The sequence below is a fragment of the Puma concolor genome, chromosome B3, assembly GCF_028749965.1.
Source record: "Puma concolor isolate L17-30 chromosome B3, mPumCon1.1.hap2, whole genome shotgun sequence".
NCBI classification, from domain to species: domain Eukaryota; kingdom Metazoa; phylum Chordata; class Mammalia; order Carnivora; family Felidae; genus Puma; species Puma concolor.
This window is the reverse complement of record NC_141672.1, coordinates 131083633-131102428: the sequence shown is the minus strand read 5'-3', so window position 1 is coordinate 131102428 and position 18796 is coordinate 131083633. Positions and strand designations below refer to the sequence as shown.

Sequence of the window (18796 nt, the reverse complement as noted above, 5' to 3'; positions counted from 1 at the left end):
CCCAAATTCGCAGTTATCCAGATGCTGCATTTCAGCACAGACAGCAAACTGGAACCGGAGGAATTTGGCTTTTATGCACTCCAATAATTTGCAGGAGTTTGTATTCAGACTTGTGGGAAGGTGGCCATTTGGGTACCAGATTTGGGGAAGCTTTGCTTTCCAATGGCCAAAGCATCTCTCCTTCCATAAAGCAGAGGCACAAACCAAAGAAAGGTACTGCCTGGGCCAGGCAGGTAAATCAAAAAGCATAGTGGCTGGAGGAGCCTGGAGAGAGGCTGGAGGACCAGGGTCTGGGGGAAGGTACCAGGCCTGCTTGGCCCCAGTTCGTGGTGGCCACGTGAGGACGCAGGCCACATTGCCCTGTTGCCAGATTTCCAGACAGGGGCCCATATCCAGACTTTCAGGTGGAATTGTCCTGTTTTTAAATGTTAGTAACTAATTCTAAAATGTTTAAGACATTGTGCAGGCCATGCAAACACCGGAGGCTCTTGGGCCATCAGTGTGCAACCCAGGAGTGAAGAGGCATCGAGAGAAACAAACAGGGAGTTTTCAGTTGCTAAGACCAAAAAGAAACACAAACACACTCTAGGCTGTCATTAGAAATTTTCTTAGAAAATCCGACATTAGCAAATGTCACTAGAAATTCTATAGCTGTTGGGGCACCTGGGTGGCTCGGTCGGTTGAGCATCCGACTTCTGGTTTCAGCTCAGGTGGTCACCTTGCAGCTTTGTGAGATGGATCCCTGCATCCCATCCCAGCTTTGTGAGAATCCGCTTGGGATTCTCTCTCCCTCTCTCTCCGCCCCTCCCCCACTCCCGCTGTCTCTCTCAAAATAAACAAACTTAAAAAAAAAAAAGAAATTCTACAGGTGTTGGGAAAATGTTCTCTAGAAGGTGTACTGGCTGGGGCTCACATGTGATGACTTAGCTCAGCCCCTGGTAAACAGGCTTTAGAGGTAACAGGTTGACAGATACCAGGTGAATGAGCAAAAGAAGGGCTAAGCAGGAAAGAAGTTTTTATATCGGATTTACATTCCTGTGCTATTTAAGCCTCTCTGTCCCCCAGGGGTGCAGGCCAGGCTCTGGAAGAAGGCTCTTCCTTTCTGCCACCCCTAAGGCTCATACCTATCCGCCCCTGCATCATCCAGGCCCTCACCCAAGGGTCCTGAAGTGAATGGAAGTGTTGTTTGCACATGAGCCCCCTCCACATTTGCCTCAGCCAAGGCTCCTGTGTGTTCACAAGGCTTTTGCCACGGCCGGCGGCCAAGTCCCCCGCAGGATGCTGGGGCACAGCCAGCACGCAGCACAGGACAGCCAACTGGCACCCGGAGCACCCTGCTTCATGTTTCGGGGGGGCGTTCGGTTTCCTTCCGACTGCACGCAGCCTGGGGTCACCGGCAGGTGCACAGCTTGGAGAGAAAGTGCACTTGCCTGGGTAGACTGGGACCGCCTCGTTGAATCGAGGCGCGTGGTGAGATCTGAGCTCCTGTTTCTAGAGTTTCCTGCAGGGTGGAAACGCAGGCACGCTGGACTCACCTTGGACCAGTCCCCGGTTTTCCACTCGTAGCAGCCTGAGTAGTCCTCGCACGCCTCCTCTGCTTTCGGCCTCATGGACGCGTCGCATTTTCCTTGCGAGTTGGTGCACGTCACAGTTCGCTTTTGGGTCCCTTTACCACAGGTGGCAGAGCACTGCAAGACACCGGTTGGATGTTTAATCTGGTCTGATTCAGCTCAAGTTCATCAATGCTTGTTAAGTCGCTCCTATGTGCCAGACCCAGTTCTGGGGACGCAAGGGTGAAGAGGATCCTGGTCTTCCAGAGTCTGATACACCTGGTCCCTTATGTGACTCCAGCCAAGTGGCTGGTGATGGGGGGAGTAGGGAGAGCTCAGGGGCACCCAGAAGACCAAACTAAGAATTTGGTGGCCTGCTGCCAGGTCCCAAAGACCAATGCAGTGAGTGAGTTCAAGGGGCAAATGCTGCTGAGGACAGACACCAAAGCAAAGATGTGTGAGGCCCCTGGCTCCTCCCGGCTGGCCTGCAGCTATATGCACTCTGCCTGGACCAGCCTGGGGCAAAGGCACAGGTCCAGGGTGGAGAAGGGGGGAGACGCAAAGCCAGGCCACAGGTGACTTTCATGTCAGGCAGGTGGCAAGCTCTTGCACAGAGCCACGATGACTGTTTTAAGCATGGATGCCAAGAGTGTGATGGAGCCATGTTCCCTGTGGCATTTTACTTTACTTCTTGGGAGACACTTCAAGAGACAGTGTGGGGACGGGGCCCAAGTAGGTCCTGAGGAATGACAAATCATGGGTGAGTCCTGAGAGAGGTCAAGATTCCCATTCCCCCAGGCAGCAAGATACACTGAGTTAGGGATGAGAGATGGAGTGACAAGATGTAAATAGTGCGGTCCTGCGGGGTGTATCTGGAGCCTTCTCCCCGTGAGCTCAGGGAGGGACCTCGCCCGGGCTCAAAGAGGGCTTACCCACCTCCACACCAAGCAGAAGGAAGCCGAGGCAGAGCAGATTTGTGACCTTGGGAGGACAGGTCTGACAGCGTGCATGATCTGGCCAGCAAGAGGAGACATGGCCATAGACCCATGGAGCCCTCCCTCGTATCTGCCGGGTGTGGAAGCCCTGTCCCCACCACGCAAACAAACATGGAACTCGTGGCGACAGGGGGCTGAAGGCGGTGTTCTGCCAAGATGTACAGACACAAGGAAACCCAGGCTGCCTGGGAAGTTCCTCCCAACTGCTGGGTCCCAGAGCTATGGTGGGGACAGCTCGTGAGTGTAGTAGCCCCAACATGGAGCCCTAGCAATGTGAATGCCTGTTTTCATACTTGCTTGATTTATCAGAAATATACAGCAGTGATATTCTTGAGCTACAATAAACTTGATTTTTAAAAAGTTCTACTGAAAAAATGCACATAGAGATCAAATGTTATTCTTTATATTTCCATTATTAATGTTTACCCCAAAATGTTATTTACCTTTATTTATTTATTTTTTATTTTTTTTTAATTTTTATTTTTTTATAAATTTTTTTTTTCAACGTTTATTTATTTTTGGGACAGAGAGAGACAGAGCATGAACGGGGGAGGGGCAGAGAGAGAGGGAGACACAGAATCGGAAACAGGCTCCAGGCTCTGGGCCATCAGCCCAGAGCCTGACGCGGGGCTCGAACTCACAGACCGCGAGATCGTGACCTGGCTGAAGTCGGACGCTTAACCGACTGCGCCACCCAGGCGCCCCTTTATTTATTTTTTTAATGAATTCCCTGTCCCATTTAGCTCTCTGACGGGACCCTTGGGGTTCTTCCCTTCCCTTTCGTTCCCCTCCCCTCCCCTCCCCCTCCCCTCCCCCCTCCCCTCCCTTCCCCTCCCCTCCCCTTCCCTCCTTTCTTCCCTCTTTTCTTTTTGAAACTCAGATTGGCTTGTTTTAGAAGAAATATATAGGCAGGGTCATGATCCCACAATTCATAAGTTTGAGTCTGAAGTTGGGCTCTTCACTGACAGCGAGGAACCTGCTTGGGATTCTCTCTCCCTCCCTCTCTCTCTGTCCTTCCCCCACTCTCTCTCTCTCTCTCTCTCTCAAGGTAAATAAAGAAACTTTAGATGAAATACACAGGCTTCAGAACTGGTCACCTAGCGGGGAGCTGGACAGCATGAGTATTTGGTCCTGTGCATGGGTGAGGGACAGCTTAACAGGACCTCAGATACAAGGAGTCGGTCTATGGCAGGTGTTACCTTCCTGGGCAGGCTGGGTTGTGGCCAGGAGGGCTGCTGCAGGGAGCCTGGGTTCCTGAGTCGACCTTCAACTTCTGCTTCTCTGTACGGTGATGCTCCATGACCATTTCATCAGCCCCACCCTCACCATTTGATGTGCGGGCTCCTCCCTGGCACCGGCACCCACACCACTGGCTCTTTTTCCAACTACAAGCCTACTTACCACTTATGCCTGAGTTTCTGCATTGTCTTACTCTATTCTGTGTTCCCTATCCCTTTCCCTTGAAGTTCAAATGCTAATGTCCAGTCTGTTTCTTTACCAAACCCTAGCTCAGCCCTTCTGACCACCAGCATTGGCTGGAAGCCTTAAGCCTTGAGAAAGGGGCAGCATTGCAGGTGGGGTTTCCTCTGGGGGACCTAGGAGGGCCATGTTCAGTTTCTCCCTTGGCTTCTGATCCAGGGATGGGGACCAGAAGCCCAGGACAGGAGAGAGTCACTATCTTTTGCCTCCTTCCTGGTTTCTGCTCCTCATTCTAGCAAAGCTATGAAGAAGGTGGGGTATAGACAGTAAGGGTGATCAACACTGCTGGCTGAATAAGGGCAACCTTGTTGATCAAATACATTTCTCTGCCATCAGAAACATAAACCCATTTGTTTCCAGAAGAAATATTAAAGGGGTTGATTCAGCATGTGGTGAAGTAGTAGAAATATGAGTTTGGTGAGCATCTCACGAATGGGGGTGAGATTTGATTCCAAGTTCAATGTGCAGAAAGATGCATTTGGCTCAAGGCTGGGCTGAGCCAGAATTAGACTGACTGGTACAGATGCTATTTCAGCATTAGGATCACATATGCGCAAAGATACAGATGTGAAATTAGAGATATTTCTTTTTAAAAAATTTTTTTTGCATTTATTTATCTTTGAGACACAGAGCACAAATGGGGAGGCAGAGAGAGAGAGAGACAGAGAGAGAGAGAGAGACAGAGAGAGACAGAGAGAGAGAGACAGAGAGACAGAATCCAAAGCAGGCTCCAGGCTCTGAGCTGTCAGTACAGAGCCTGACACAGGGCTTGAACTCACAAACCGTGAGTGAGATCATGACCTGAGCCAAAGTTGGACACTTAACCGACTGAGCCACCCAGGCTCCCCTAGAGATATTTCTTTAAATCTTGCTTCAGTTGTCTCACCTTTTTCAATCTGGTATTCTTTAACACTATGGTGATAGTTGATAATGTCAGGTTTGGTTATTTTGGTAAGGACTTTTTTTCTCTTTTTTCTATGAGAAAGAATCCAAATGGAAAATGTATGGCTTTGATCTGATTACAGTGTAAATCTTGTTTGGATCAGGAGTCTGGTGATCAAGGATCTTAGGCTCAAGGTGGGTTGGGGGAAGACTGCATTCCTGCCTCTACCCCTCCAGCAAGTAGCCCCCCTCCCTAAAAGAGGTCCCTTGAACGTTTAACTTACAAACCTTAGTACATGTAAAAAAAAAATCAAAATTTTAAACTCTCTCTTTTCTCTAAAATATAATAACGGGCAGGTTAAAGACTCAAGTCTTTAAATGGGTACATGTTAAGATCCGTCTGAAAAGTAATCCCCATTTCAGAGCAGCCAAGGGCAGACTTTTCGTTCATTAAGAATGGGCTGAATACTTTCTTATTCAAAATAATTCCAACTGTTTGGCAATAAAAAGGAACTTTAAAAATATTTTCCACACTGAAGAGTGTCTTGGATTTAGCCTTTCTGACTTTCCTAGAACACATTTGATGGGGAATCTGAGGGAAACTTGCCCTTTGTTCAGCTATTTTGTTGTTTTATGGCCAGTCAAAATCATTAATGCAAAGTCAATGCAAAGCCTTGAAAGATGATATTACCAAAGATAAAATATTTCCAGAATCACTCTTCAGCCTAAGTTAAAACTTAAGGCTTAATTGACCTCTTTCCAACATGTTTTATGGCATGAGGTGTGTGATTCCAACTTGCACAGTAAAAACTGTCCCTTCCAGCATCTGCTTGTCTCTTACAATCTACAAAGACTGACACAGAGTTCAAAGAAAGCCTATGATACCACCTTACCAATCTGATCACACTAAAGTTCAAATGTGTTGAAAGAAAATTAAAAGATTGGTCAGTTGGTCTGTCTGTCTACCTACTTATGTACACACCTACCCATCTATCCATCCATCCACGCACTCATCCGTCCATCCATCCATCCATCCATCCATCCATCCATCCATCCATCCATCCAACTTTACATGAGAATTGTCTGGAAATGGGATCAAACTGTGATATATATTATCAAAAACGTATACATGATCAAAACCACATTATCCATGCTTTGTTTAGCCATATTGTTATCTCAGATGGAATTTAAGAATATGTGACTAGAATACATCTTTTGGTTATCTGGGGGTTGGCGAGGACTGTGATGTGTGGTATTGAGTCACAAATACCATGGAGGGAAAGGCACCAATTGGGTGGTGGACAAGGCACAGAGGCCCTGTTGGTGGGTTCAGCACTGGCGACAGCCCAGGCACCCACCTGTGACCACTCAGATGCCTCCCAGATGGACAGGCAGTCCTGGCCTTCACAGCTCTGCACTGGTGCTGGCCGGGGGCCCGGGCAATAGAGGGGCCGCGTGGTGACATGTGTGCCGTTCTGCAGCTGGTACACGCAGGTCACCTCCCGATGCTGGATGCCCTTCTCACAGGTCGCTGAGCAGGGGCTCCATGGGCCTGCCACCCACCTGTCCAGGAGGAGGAAAGACAGTGAAAAAATAACTGGGTGGAAAGGCCAGTTTCCCCGGAGGGCCTTCTGGACAGATCACGGCATCTTGGGTCTGTAGTGTGAGAGAGGGAGATAGACTCAAAGAGCTTTGCAATCAACTTTAGAAATAATTCTGAAGTATTAGGGCAGAGGAAGCCACATGAGTTGAGTAGTTCAATAGCTTATTCAAAACAGAAATCCTTCTGCGCACAACACCTCTATGGCTGATTCAATTATTGCTCCCAAGTGGTCACTCTCCTTGTAGCAGGATTCCATATCCCACCCACTGTCTATGACGTGCTTTGTTCAATGGGGTGTGAGTGGACATGAAGCTGGCCATGTCCCAGCAGAAGCTTTGAGTGTGATTATGTGGTTTGGCTCTGGTTCTCCTTGTTTCCTGCCCTCTGCCATGAGAGCAGCAGGTCCCAGTACAGGGGATGCTCCAACAGCTGAGCTCGTAATAACGTGACACCATTCGTTACAAGCCACTGAGATACCGGGCTCGTTTGTCACTGCAACAAAACCAGACTGGTATAGCCTATGACAAGGGACACTCCAGGGCCAGCTTGAACACACCAGGACCAGGTACCCCCTGCTTTTCAAAAAGTGGCTAGCCCTTTTGGGTGGGGACTGTCACTCTTGAGGAGGCAACTTGTGGGCTGTGACAGAACTGAGCTGTTGCAAGTGCTCGACTAGAACTTGGCCTACCTGCCTTATCTTTCAATGACCCCGGTTCCGCCATGGCTCCTGTTGGCCTTGTGGTGTTGGAAGGAAGCTGAGCAGTTGTAAATCATGATTTCTCAGGACACTGAGTGGGGCTTTGAATGGCCTTTTGGAGACACAAAAGGACTCTCTCCTGTTTGGTCCCTGCATGAGCCTCAAGTCCACCTAGCTCCCAGGAGCTCCCATATTGACAGAATGGCTCAATCTATGGCCATGTCTGATAAACACACTCCTCTTCATCATCATCGAGTCCTAAGTTGCTCAAACCAAATCTGATTATGCTATCCTATTGTTTAGAAATAACAGCAGTGTTGGGCACCTGGGTGGTTCAGTCGGTTAAGCGTCCCACTCTTGATTTCAGCTCAGGTCATGATCTCAAGGTTCGTGAGATCGGGCCCCGTGTCAAGCTCTGTGCTGACAGTGCAGAGCCTGCTTGAGATTTTCTCTCTTCCTCTCTCTCTGCCTCTCCTTCATTCATGCTCTCTATCTAAATAAAACACTTAAAAAAAACCCTAAAATATATCAGCAGTGCCTTTCCACAGGCAGGTCCTTGAGGGGACACTGGATGGTGCCACCCCCCCCCCCCAATTCTTCTCCAGTTCTAGCTTACTTGTTCATTCACCCATCCTAGCATGGCACATTCACTGAGGGCTTCCCATGTGCTGGGCACTGTCCTAGGTTCTGATGATGAGGCAGTGAACAAGACAAGGCCCTGCCCTACAAATCTTACCATCCTAATGGGGACAGAAAGTAAGTCAACAAATGTATACAATAGAATATAACACAGTACACTATATATAACATATATCATATATGAATAGAGGAGATGCCACATGGTAGTAAGTGCTTCAGAGAAAAGTAGGGCAGTGTAGGGAAGGTCAGGGGAGGAGGAGGGGGGTGAGCACACAAGTTGGCGGGGACAGCCTCACTCATAAGCTGATGTGTGAGCAGAGCCTGGAAGGAAGCGAGAGAGTAAGCAGAGAAGACTTCCAGGCAGAGGGCACGGTGGGTGCAAAGGCCCTGGGGAGGAGTGTGCTGGCAGGGTTGAGGAGCAGCAAGGAGTCCAGAGTGGCTGGAGAAGGGGGGAGGAGGGAGGAGCGGAGAGAGGGGCATGAGAAGGCACAGGGGGGAGATTCTACAGGCCATGGCTGGCCACTGTGGCTCTTGTTTGAATAAGATGCAGTCCCAGGGGGTTTGGAGACAGGAGTGACATGCCCTGCAGGGCAGCAGCAAGGAGACCAGGGAGGAGGCCACTGCACCATTCCAGGCAGGGGATGAGGGTAACTTGTACCAGCTAGGGGTAGTGGTAGTGGTTGGGGTAAATGTTGAGAAGAGGGAGCTCCCCGGGCCCCTCCCTCCACTGCTCCTCCTCATCCCTTAGGGCAAGCTCAGGCCACCTCCTCTGACTTTCAGTCCCCTTGGAAGAGCTCATCACTGTCCTCTATGCCCCCAGGGAATAAATCCAGGGAAGCTTCTCTTCCCAGACCCCTTGCATAAACTGCAGGATGGAAAGGGATGCAAAGGAGTGTGTGTACCCTGGGGTGTGAGGACAAGTGACATGTTGCCTGTAAGTTGCTTACAGCAGCACCTGGCACACATCAGCCCTTATAACTTGTAGCAATTGTTATTCCTTATCTTCTCGGCAGGAGAAGATGAAGTCCCAGAGGGCAGTGAGCAAATCTTGCCCCCATTTCAGCACCTGACAACTATTTAAACGACACTGTAAGAACTAAACCCAATCCTTCCCATTTCTCCTTGTTCTGGTCTTTGGAGTGACATGATTACCTTCCTAAATATTTGAAGATGGCTCTGTTGTTCCCCTTGTAAGTTTTCTCTTATCCCGATCAAAATAATTTGCATGTGGCAGATCTGAATCCTTTCCCTTCTAATTCTCTAATCAGTCACTACTGTTCTCCAAATGGATTGCTTTGTCATGGACAAAATGGCCCAGATGGGGTCTGAAAGCAGCAGGAGAGAATGTGATGATTTTCTCTCTCTTTAAGTGGAGGCTCCATGTTTATTAATGCAGCTCAGCTCCTTGCCATTTCTATTTTCCAAACAAAATAGAACTTAGAGGACTCTCAGGCAGATCCCCTTTGTCCTGACCTTTTGCAACTGACTTTGTGAATACAAACGTCAGGCTTTAGGCTGATGACACCTGCTGTTGTGCTGACCCCAGCTGTGAACAGAGCTGTGTCCCCCTCCTGTCTTTTGTATTTGCTGTGCTTCCTGGAGGCCACCCCTGGGAACTGGGACCACTGCGTCATACTCATGAGAATGTCACCTGCAGGCTCTTGGCCAGAGGGTGCCGGTGTCTCCATCCCTGGGCACACAACCAGAGCATGTGCTCTAGGAAATATGCAAATTGACTCTGATCCACACAAAGGTCCATCTGGGCAGCCAAGGCGATGGGGAAGAGCTGGGAGAGGTTCAGCAGTCCCGCCTCAGACGTCTCCTATGCCCCCTGTTCTATCACTGACTGGAAGAGTCAGACCCAAGGGGATCAGATTCTTATAGAGCTGTGAGGGATTGCCAATCTTCCCCGTTCCTCCTTCCTTTGCTTCTGGTGTCTCTTGTGCATTTTGGGTGCTTTGCAGCAGTATGACAGAATGGAAAACAGCCTATGCGTCCCTCCTCCCCTTTCCAGAAGAACCCTTTGACCCCCTGCAATGACCCCTGTTGCTGTTGCCCAGTCTGGCAGAGGAATGGGTGACAGAGCTCCACACATGTAGACATGCATGAAACTGATCTATGGTCAGCCCTGCTCCTTAACTGGAGGTGGGGAGTTCTCTGTCCCCTGGGGCTGTGTAAAAGCGCTGTCCCTGCTCCTGTCCTTGGGGTGATAGTTACTGTCAGATGTACTGAGGATCTGCTGAGATTCAAAACAAGCTCTGTCTGAGGCCAAGGCACCCTTCCAAACCTCCTGTGGCTCTCACAGATGACCCCACACCTGCAAGTTACACGTGGGGCAGCTCATGGCACATTCCCATCTCCTTGCCCCTCCACCCTTCCTTCTCCCCTCCCACTTCCCAGCTCCGCACAGGGATCTGGTTACCCAGACGCAGCCATGGCACAACACCTCAGGAGAACGTACAACAAAATATCATTCAGCCTTAAAAAGGAAGGAGATTCGAAAACACACTACAATATGGAGGAGCCATGGGGACATCATGCTGAGTGAAATAAGCCAGTCAGAGAAGGACAAGTCGTGAAGGACTCCACTTACATGAGGTAACTGGAGTAGATTCATAGAGACAGAAAGTAAGATGGTGGCCATCAGGTGGGAAGGAATGGGGAGCTAGTGTTTAAGGGGGTACAGAGCTGTACGTGAGCAGGAGGTGGGGTTCTGGAGACAGACGGTAGTAATGGGCACTCAGTGTGAATGTGCCTAATGCCACTTAAACTGTACACTTAACCAGGGTTGAGGTGGTAAATGTTATGTGTATTTTCATCACAATTGAATTTAAAAAATTTTAATATATGTTATCATCAAGTCAGCTAACATACAGTGAATACAGTGTGCTCCTGGTTTTGGGGGTAGATTCCTGTGATTCATTGCTTACATACAACACCCAGTGTTCATCCCAACAAAGTGCCCAACTAGACAGAGAGTGAGAAGGGAAGGGGCAGAGAGAGGAAGAGAGAGAATTCCAAGAAGGCTCTGTGCTTGATCTTGCGAACCATGAGATCACGACCTGAGCGAAGAGCCGGGAGCTCCTTCAGAATTTAAGGAAGCGATGGTTAGGAACAGGAAGTAAGTGAGAGAAGGACAAGGAAGTGAAGTGTTCTCAAGTCCCAGGGAGGCCATGATGAGCCGGTGAGAAAGGCTGGTGCTCAGCTCTGTGCAGACATCAGGTAACCGCGGAGCATCCCTGAAGGGCATCTTCACCGAGCGCCTGTTGCCCCACCTGAGACGCGTGCCCAAGACGCGTGCCCAACCAGCTCCAGGAGAGCTGTTGCCCCACATAGGCACGCAAGTTGCAGGGGATTGGAGCTATTTTTCAGCTAGACTTGTTTTTGCTCATCTTGACAAACAGCCACATTCCCTCCGTGAGGCCGGGGGAGCAAAAGATGACTTTCTGGAAACTTTGTTGCTGGTGGCTGAAAGAAACCATTTTACCAGCAGCCAGGAAGTCTGCAGGAGGGTCCTCTGTGGGAGAGGAACATCATGCAAGTAAACATCAGAGTGAAGTCCCACTAATCCCGAGTCCAGGAATGGGAGAAAGGAACTGTGATTCCGTAAAACAATTCATATTACAAGTGCAGCTCAAGCCTGATTGTTTTTTCACTCATGTCCTCTAAAAACCTTAACAGTGACATTTATTAGCTAAGTTTGAGTTTGTAGATCTTCTTAAAAGCAGTAAAATTCATGCTTCAGGAAGCCCCCATTAACACTTCCTTAGTTCGGGCCACCCTTCCTCGGTTGCTCTCGAGTCTGGAAGGACTGAATTCCTTTCCTGTCCAGCAGGAAACAGACTCAGCTCCTCCGCACATACTTCAAGTTCGATGCTTCTCATCAGATCCTCCAGGCAGCTCAGTCACTGCCTGAGACCTTATATTCTTTTTTTCTTTTTTTTTTATTGCTGCTGCAGCAAACGACCATAAACTTAATGGCGCAAAACAACACAGATTTATTATTTTATGCTCCTGGAGGTTGGAAATCTGACATGGATCTCACTGTCTAAAACAAAGGTGCTGCCGGGGCTGGTTCCCTCCAGATGCTCTGGGAAGACTTGCCTCTTCCAGCTTCTAGATGCTGTCCCAGTGCCTTGGTGTATGCTCTTGTCTCCATCTTCAACGCCAGCAGCATCTGGCCAAGCCCTTCTCATATGCTATCACTCCAACATTCTCGTCTGCCTTCTTCCTCCACTTTTAAGAACCACTGGACCCAAGCAGATGATACAGGATAATCTAGTTTAGGGCCAACTGATTAGCAAGCTGTAGTAGTTTGCTTTTTTTTTCTTGCTGGAAAAAGTACCACAAACTAGGTGGCTTAAAACACCAGAAAGCTATTCTCTCACAGTTCTGCAGGTTCGAAGCCAGAAGGCAAAGTGTCGTAGGGTTGCTTCCTTCTGAGGGCTGTGAGGAAGTGAGGAAGATGTTCTATGTCTCTCCTAGGTTCTAATGACAGCTGGCAATTCTTGGTGTCCCTTTGCTTGTATGTGTGTTACTCCATCTCTGCCTCTGTCTTCACATGATGTTCACCCTGTGTCTCCATGTCCTTACATAGCTGTCTTTGGAAGGACACTAATCATATTAGGTTAGGGGCCCACCCTACCTCAGTGTGACCTCACCTTAACTAATTACAGCTGTAATGACCCTATTTCCAAACAAGGTCACATTCTGAAATACTGACGGCTAGGACTTCAATGTCTTTTTTGGTGTATGTGTGGTGGTGGAGATGCAGTTCAACCCATCACACAACTTTATTTCCAATTGCAACCCTCTGATTTCCCTAATTTCCCTTTGACATGTAAAGGGAGTTCCAGGAATTAAGATTGAGATCTCTCTGGTGGGGGGCACTATTCTGCCTACATTCCAGTTCTGAAAATTTCAGCTTCTATTCAAAATTCACTTTCTGTTCAGATCTTGATTTGGCTGAGATTTAAACTAGGTAAAAATCTTGTGAAACCCACTGCAATGTGACTTAGTTGTTACAAAGAAACAATGACATATTTAGGATCAAGTTCTTTTGACACAGTTATTTTATGTTGACTATCTAGGGAATCTTTTTTTTTTTTTTTTCAACGTTTATTTATTTTTGGGACAGAGAGAGACAGAGCATGAATGGGCGAGGGGCAGAGAGAGAGGGAGACACAGAATCGGAAACAGGCTCCAGGCTCTGAGCCATCAGCCCAGAGCCCGACGCGGGGCTCGAACTCACGGACCGCGAGATCGTGACCTGGCTGAAGTCGGACGCTTAACCGACTGCGCCACCCAGGCGCCCCATAGGGAATCTTAAATATAGAGAGCCAGAGAGAGAACACTGGTAGGTCATTCATTTTCAACAACTTCAAACTATAAACAAAACAAAACAAAACAAAAAAACTGTGAGATGTATTTCAACACAAGATGTGTTGAAGCTAACAAGTGTTGTGTCTAAGGGATTCAGTCAACTTTATGCATCTACAAAATGCATCAGTAAGAAGGATCTGATATTGGCTGAGCATCGATCTATGCTTAGCTCTGTGCCAGGAATGTTCCCTATATTGGTTAAATTAACCAAAGTAAGGAAAACAAGATGCCAGTATGTGATAATCTGAGCAACTGTTATGGAGACAAATGTCAGGCATAGCATCCTATAGGCCACGTGTAAAACATCACAACATAAAAAGAATGATGGGAAACATCTCAGCCAAGTGTGTGGTCCTTGGGGGAAAGAGAAACATATAAACAGACAATTGCTTCACTATCTTATAAGTTCTGTGGAGGAAATGGACCTTGAGTTGGGTCCTGATGGTCAATGTGAAGTTGGCCAACCAAAGAAGCAGGACTGGTGCTCTCATAGAGAGAGACTGCCCATGATCCCATGATATTTAAGCAGCAGGGGGAGGGAGGGAGGAGAGAGAGAGAGAGTGCGAGCAAGCAGCTGCCCAGTTTGGGATGGCTGGTTCTTGAAGAGTACTTAAGGGCGGGTGGAAGAGAGGTTGCCTTGGGTGTCTCAGGTAACCATGAATCTTGGGACAAGATGATGACTTTCACTGAGGCAGTAGTGCAGAAAAACAGATATAAGACTATTCAAGAGTGGGGTTGAAAGGGCTTTGGGTATGTGGGGTCAAGGTGATAAAGGGGGCAAGAGTCAAGCTCAGGATTCCAATGGGCTCAGAGGAGGCCAACAGTACCTCCACTGCAAGGGAGAACATGGGGAGAGGATTTAGCTTGGGGGCAGAAGGGTGGGCACCACTTTGAGAGGGTCAGGTTGAGGCAGCCGCTGGGCAGCTGAGTGGTACTGGGAAGGGTCTGAAGGTGCAGTTCTGGAGTTCAGGGGTGGGACCTGGGATGGAGACACAGGGTTGGAAGTCATCAGCAACAAGGTCATGGTAGAAAGCAAGATAAGAACAACTCACCCAGGGAGCTTCTACAGGGAGAAAAGAGGATGGGGGATGGATGGCAGGGGTTGGGGATGCAAGCATCTATGACTGGAACAAGGAGCCAGAGAAGGAGCAGCCAGCAAGGCCAGGGAGGGTGGGAGGACTGTTCAAGAGAAGCCAGAACAGGGTTGGTTTGGAGGAGGCCTGAAAAGCATTCTCTGGATTTAGCCACAAGGAGGTGTTGCTGACACAGGAGAGGTCCCAGGGAGAAGAGGGTGCCAGCACTGTGAATGCAAGGTTGAATGAGGGTAGAGAAGACAGACTTTGAGAATGCCCCTTCAATAAGTCTGGTTTGATGCCTACACAGTGGGGTCCACAGACTCTCAGTCCTGGAGTAATAATGCCCAGGCTTTGGAAACCAGGCCTGTCCTCACGGCAGAGGTAAGGAAGACGTCTCACTACTCTCACTGAGGCTCTGGGCAGGTGGGCTGCACATGGAGGAAGGCTGAGTTAGAAGGTTAGACCTGAGGACTGAGGGCTGGAAGCAACGGATCCAGAACAGACAGGGAGGTTTCTCTCATGGACTGTCTAGAGGGGCCACCCCTGCCCACTGGCAGTGGCTTTGGGAAAAGTCATCCCAGCACAGATGGCAGAGCAGGAGACCTGTCAGAGACCTGCATAACGTCTAAGACATGGGTCAGGGACTGGGTGAGTAGAGAGAATGTATGACAGGGATCACCACTGTCTCCCCTTGGGATTTGGTGGCAGAGTTCAGGCCAACTGGCTCGTGTACCTTGAAAAAGGGTCTGGCCTGAAGAACGATCGTGTCCACCTGTAAGCCATGGAGGACCCAGGCAGTCTGATTTGGAAAACCAGACAGATCGAAGCTCTCCCTTCTCACTTACTCTTTGTCAAGAGAAAGTTGGAAAGCACAGGCTCACCTTTGCCCTCTGGTGGGTCAGCACTATACTCTGTGTGGGCATGGTCACCCCTCTGCTTTGTGGCCTGGTCCTTCCCTGCCGCCATCTTGCTTTCACCTCCCAGAGCTCCCAGGGGAAGGACTTTCTGCATTACAGGTGGAGAGACCGCTGGGACACGTGACCAGGCTCACCCGAGACCCACCAGTTATTAAGTAGCGGGGTTTGTGTGTGTGGTGGGAGGTCCTCTGTGTCCCAATCCAGGGGCTTTGTTTTTCACTTATACAATTATGCTTCTGGTTAGGGTACGCCTGACTAACCTCCCCATGATACCTGTAAATCAAAGGTGCCCACGTATTTCAGTCACACATTCTCAAACTCTCAGAAGCCCACATTCAGGACCTGGACTCGAGTCTTCACCAACTCACCAGCCACGTGACCTTGGGCACATCAGTACTCAAGCCTCAGTTTCCACCTCTGCACAATGTCGGTAGTACTTTCCTCTCACAGGCTTTGGTGGAGGATTGGCCCACGTGATCTCTGGTTACGTGGTCCAGGCCCAGATGATAAATGCATGGGAGGTAAGATCCCAGGGAAATGGCTGGCATGGAGGAGGTCCCCAGGGATGTGGGTCTCTTCTCCTCCTCCCCTGTGCAGGGCTGCTGTCCATTGGGCTGTGAGGGTGCAGCCAAGGAAACGCATACACCTTGCTCTGCCTTCCCGTTGATGAGAAGGCCTTTTCCAGCACACCTGAAGCTTCGGTCACTGCGTGTGCTGCACGCTTGGGGGTCAGGAGACATGGCAGAGGCCAGCTGGCCAGGTGCCGGACCTCCTGGACTCTCTCCCCAAAACACCACAGAGGACCCTCAGGCAGCAGCAGACTCCCATCTGCCCGAGTCACTCTTGCGTCTCCAGCCAGATTAGAGCCAACAACTCCGTTAAGAAAACAATCAAAACACGACTTCAACACGTGTCATTTATAGTCTCTGAAGATACGTGGCTGCTTTTATGGAACAGATGTCTGTGAAAGAAGGAGCGGGGTGAGGAGGGACAACAGGGGCTTCACAGGCCCAGCTGTGATGCTCTCCCGAGGGGACCAGGGTGATGCTTTACAGCCACACGTTCAGCTCCAGCTCAGCATTTCTCCATCTATGACTTGAGAGTTATGAGTTCTCATATACATTCCCCCGAAAAGTAATAATATTCACATATTTGTTTTTTTAAAGGAGGAAATGAAAACCTGAAGGGCATAATGAGGAACGAATATGCTAGTCTGTGAATGTGAGCTTTTGTGGGCTTGAGGGTGTTAGTCCAGCCCTGAGAACCAAGATGAGTGACTGGCTGGAGCCCGAGAACCTTCCCCATTTTCCTGAAAGGGTCTTTGGATCACGTGGTTGGTTCTCATTTGCTAGGGAAAAGAAGGCAAAGAGAGGGAGGGGGGATGGAAGGAAGGGAGGGAAGGAGGGAGGAAGGAAGGAATGATGGACAGAATTCCACACTTAGCTAAAATATAGTTTAAGGGAAAATGTGTTAAAAATAGTTTCTCGGGGAGCCTGGGTGACTCAGTCGGTTGAGGGTCTGACTTTGGCTCAGGTCATGATCACACGGTTCATGAATTCAAGCCCTGCGTCTGGCTCTCTGCTGTCAGTGCAGAGCCCGCTTCAGATCCTCTGTCCCCCCCTCTCTCTGCCCCTCCTCTGTTTGTGCTCTCTCTCTCAAAAGTAAATAAACTTAAAAAAAAAAAAAGGTCTCTCTAGAGGAGGTGGGGGAGATGGGCAAAATAGGTGATGGGGATTAAAGACTACACTTATGACGAGAGCTAAGTAATGTATAGAACTGTTGAATCACTAATATTGTATACCTGAAACTAATATAACACTGTATGCTAACTACATTGGACTTAAAATAAAAAACTTGATGAAAAAATGGTTTTTCTAGATATTATACCAGCTAATCCTTTTTGATGGCTTCCTTTGTACTGGGCAATGTTCTCAGCACCTGACATGATTCAACTTACTTGATCCTTACAATGGTCCTATATAAAGCCATCCTACAGATGGGGAAATTGAAGCACAGAGAGGTTAAGTGTCTTGCCCAAGGTCACACACTAGTAAGTGGAAGACTCATAACAGTTCCACTGAAGTGTAAGTCACATAGCATATAATTCATCCACATATGGAGGACAATTCAATATATTCACAGAGTTGTGAAACCACCACCAAAATCAATTTTAGAACACTTTAGTTACCCCCCAAAGAAATCCCTATGCCTTAGCTGCCATCTTACGTACCCCCTATTTCCATCCCTCCCAGCCCTACACAATCACTAATCTACTTTCCATGTTTATAGATTTGCCTCTCCTCGACATTTCATATACATGGAATCCCATCACATGTGGTTCTTTGTGACTGGTTTCTTTTTTTAGCATAATGTCTCCAAGGGTCATGTATGTTGTAGCATGGAGCAGTATTTAATTCCCTTTTATTGTTGAATAAATAATATTGTTGCATGGATCTACCACGTTTCATTTATCAGCTCATCAGTTCATGGGCATTTGGGCTGTTTCCATGTTTTGGCTATTATGAATCATATTATGATGAACATCTGTGTATAATTTTTGTATGGATGGCTGTTCTCATTTCTCTTGGGTATATTCCAAGGAGTGGAATTGCTGGATGATATGTTAACTCTAAGTTTAACAATTTAAGGAATTTAAGACTTTTCCAAAGCAGCTGCACCATTCTGCATTCCTGCAGTAGTTAATGAAGGTTCTAAGTGCTCTACATCCTTATACATTTTTGCTAGTGTCTGTCTTTCTGATTATAGTCATCCTGGTGGGTGTAACGTGGTATCTCATTATAGTTTGGTTTCATTGTGGCAAAAGACACATAACATAAAGTTTAACATTTTAACCACTTTTAAGTGTACAGTTCAGCGGCATTCACTACATTCACACTGCTGTACAGCCATCACCACTATCTTCCAAACTTTTCTTCTTCCCAAACTGAAACTCTGGACTCATTAAACAATAACTACCTATGCCCATTTCCCTCCAGCTCCTGGAAGCCATCATGCTTTCTGTCTCTATGACAACTTATATGATACAACTTATATAAGTGGAATCATACAATATTTGTCCTTCCGTGAGTGGTTTATTTAGCATAATTTTCTTCAAGTCTCATCCCTATGGTAGCAGGTGTCAGAATTTCTTCCCTTCTTAAGGCTCATGGTATGTATGTAATACATTTCATTTATTCATTTGTCCATTGATGGACACTTTGGGTTGCTTCCACTATTTGGCTGTTGTGAGTAATGCTGCTATGAACATGGTTGTTTTTTTTTTGGTCTTTGCTTTCAATTCTTTTGCATATATACCCAGAAGTGGAATTGTTAAGTGATATGGTAATTCCGTATTTAAATTTTTTGAGGAACCATAATGCTGTTTCTCACAATGACCGCACCACTTGACATTCCAATCAGCAATGTACAAGGGTTCTAATTTTGCCACATCTTCGCTAACACTTGTTTTTGATAGTAACTATCCTAACGGGTGTGAAGTGATTATCTCGTGATTTTGAATGTCATTTCCCTAATGACTAGTGATGTTAAACATCTTTTCATATACTTAGTGACCAT

At 47.9% G+C, this 18796-nt stretch overlaps 1 protein-coding gene across 4 annotated transcripts in view; it reads right to left on the bottom strand.

Moving 5' to 3' along the window:
- Positions 1–18796, bottom strand: part of ADAMTS17 (ADAM metallopeptidase with thrombospondin type 1 motif 17) — a 345249-nt gene that overhangs the window by 15866 nt on the left and 310587 nt on the right. For all 4 annotated transcript variants that reach the window (XM_086711412.1, XM_086711414.1, XM_086711413.1 and 1 more), the window contains 2 exons: positions 6265–6469; positions 1536–1688 (listed from right to left, as the gene is read on the bottom strand). In XM_086711412.1, the coding sequence (XP_086567538.1) occupies positions 1536–1688; positions 6265–6469 (358 nt within the window). The remainder of the gene's footprint in view (positions 1–1535; positions 1689–6264; positions 6470–18796) is intronic.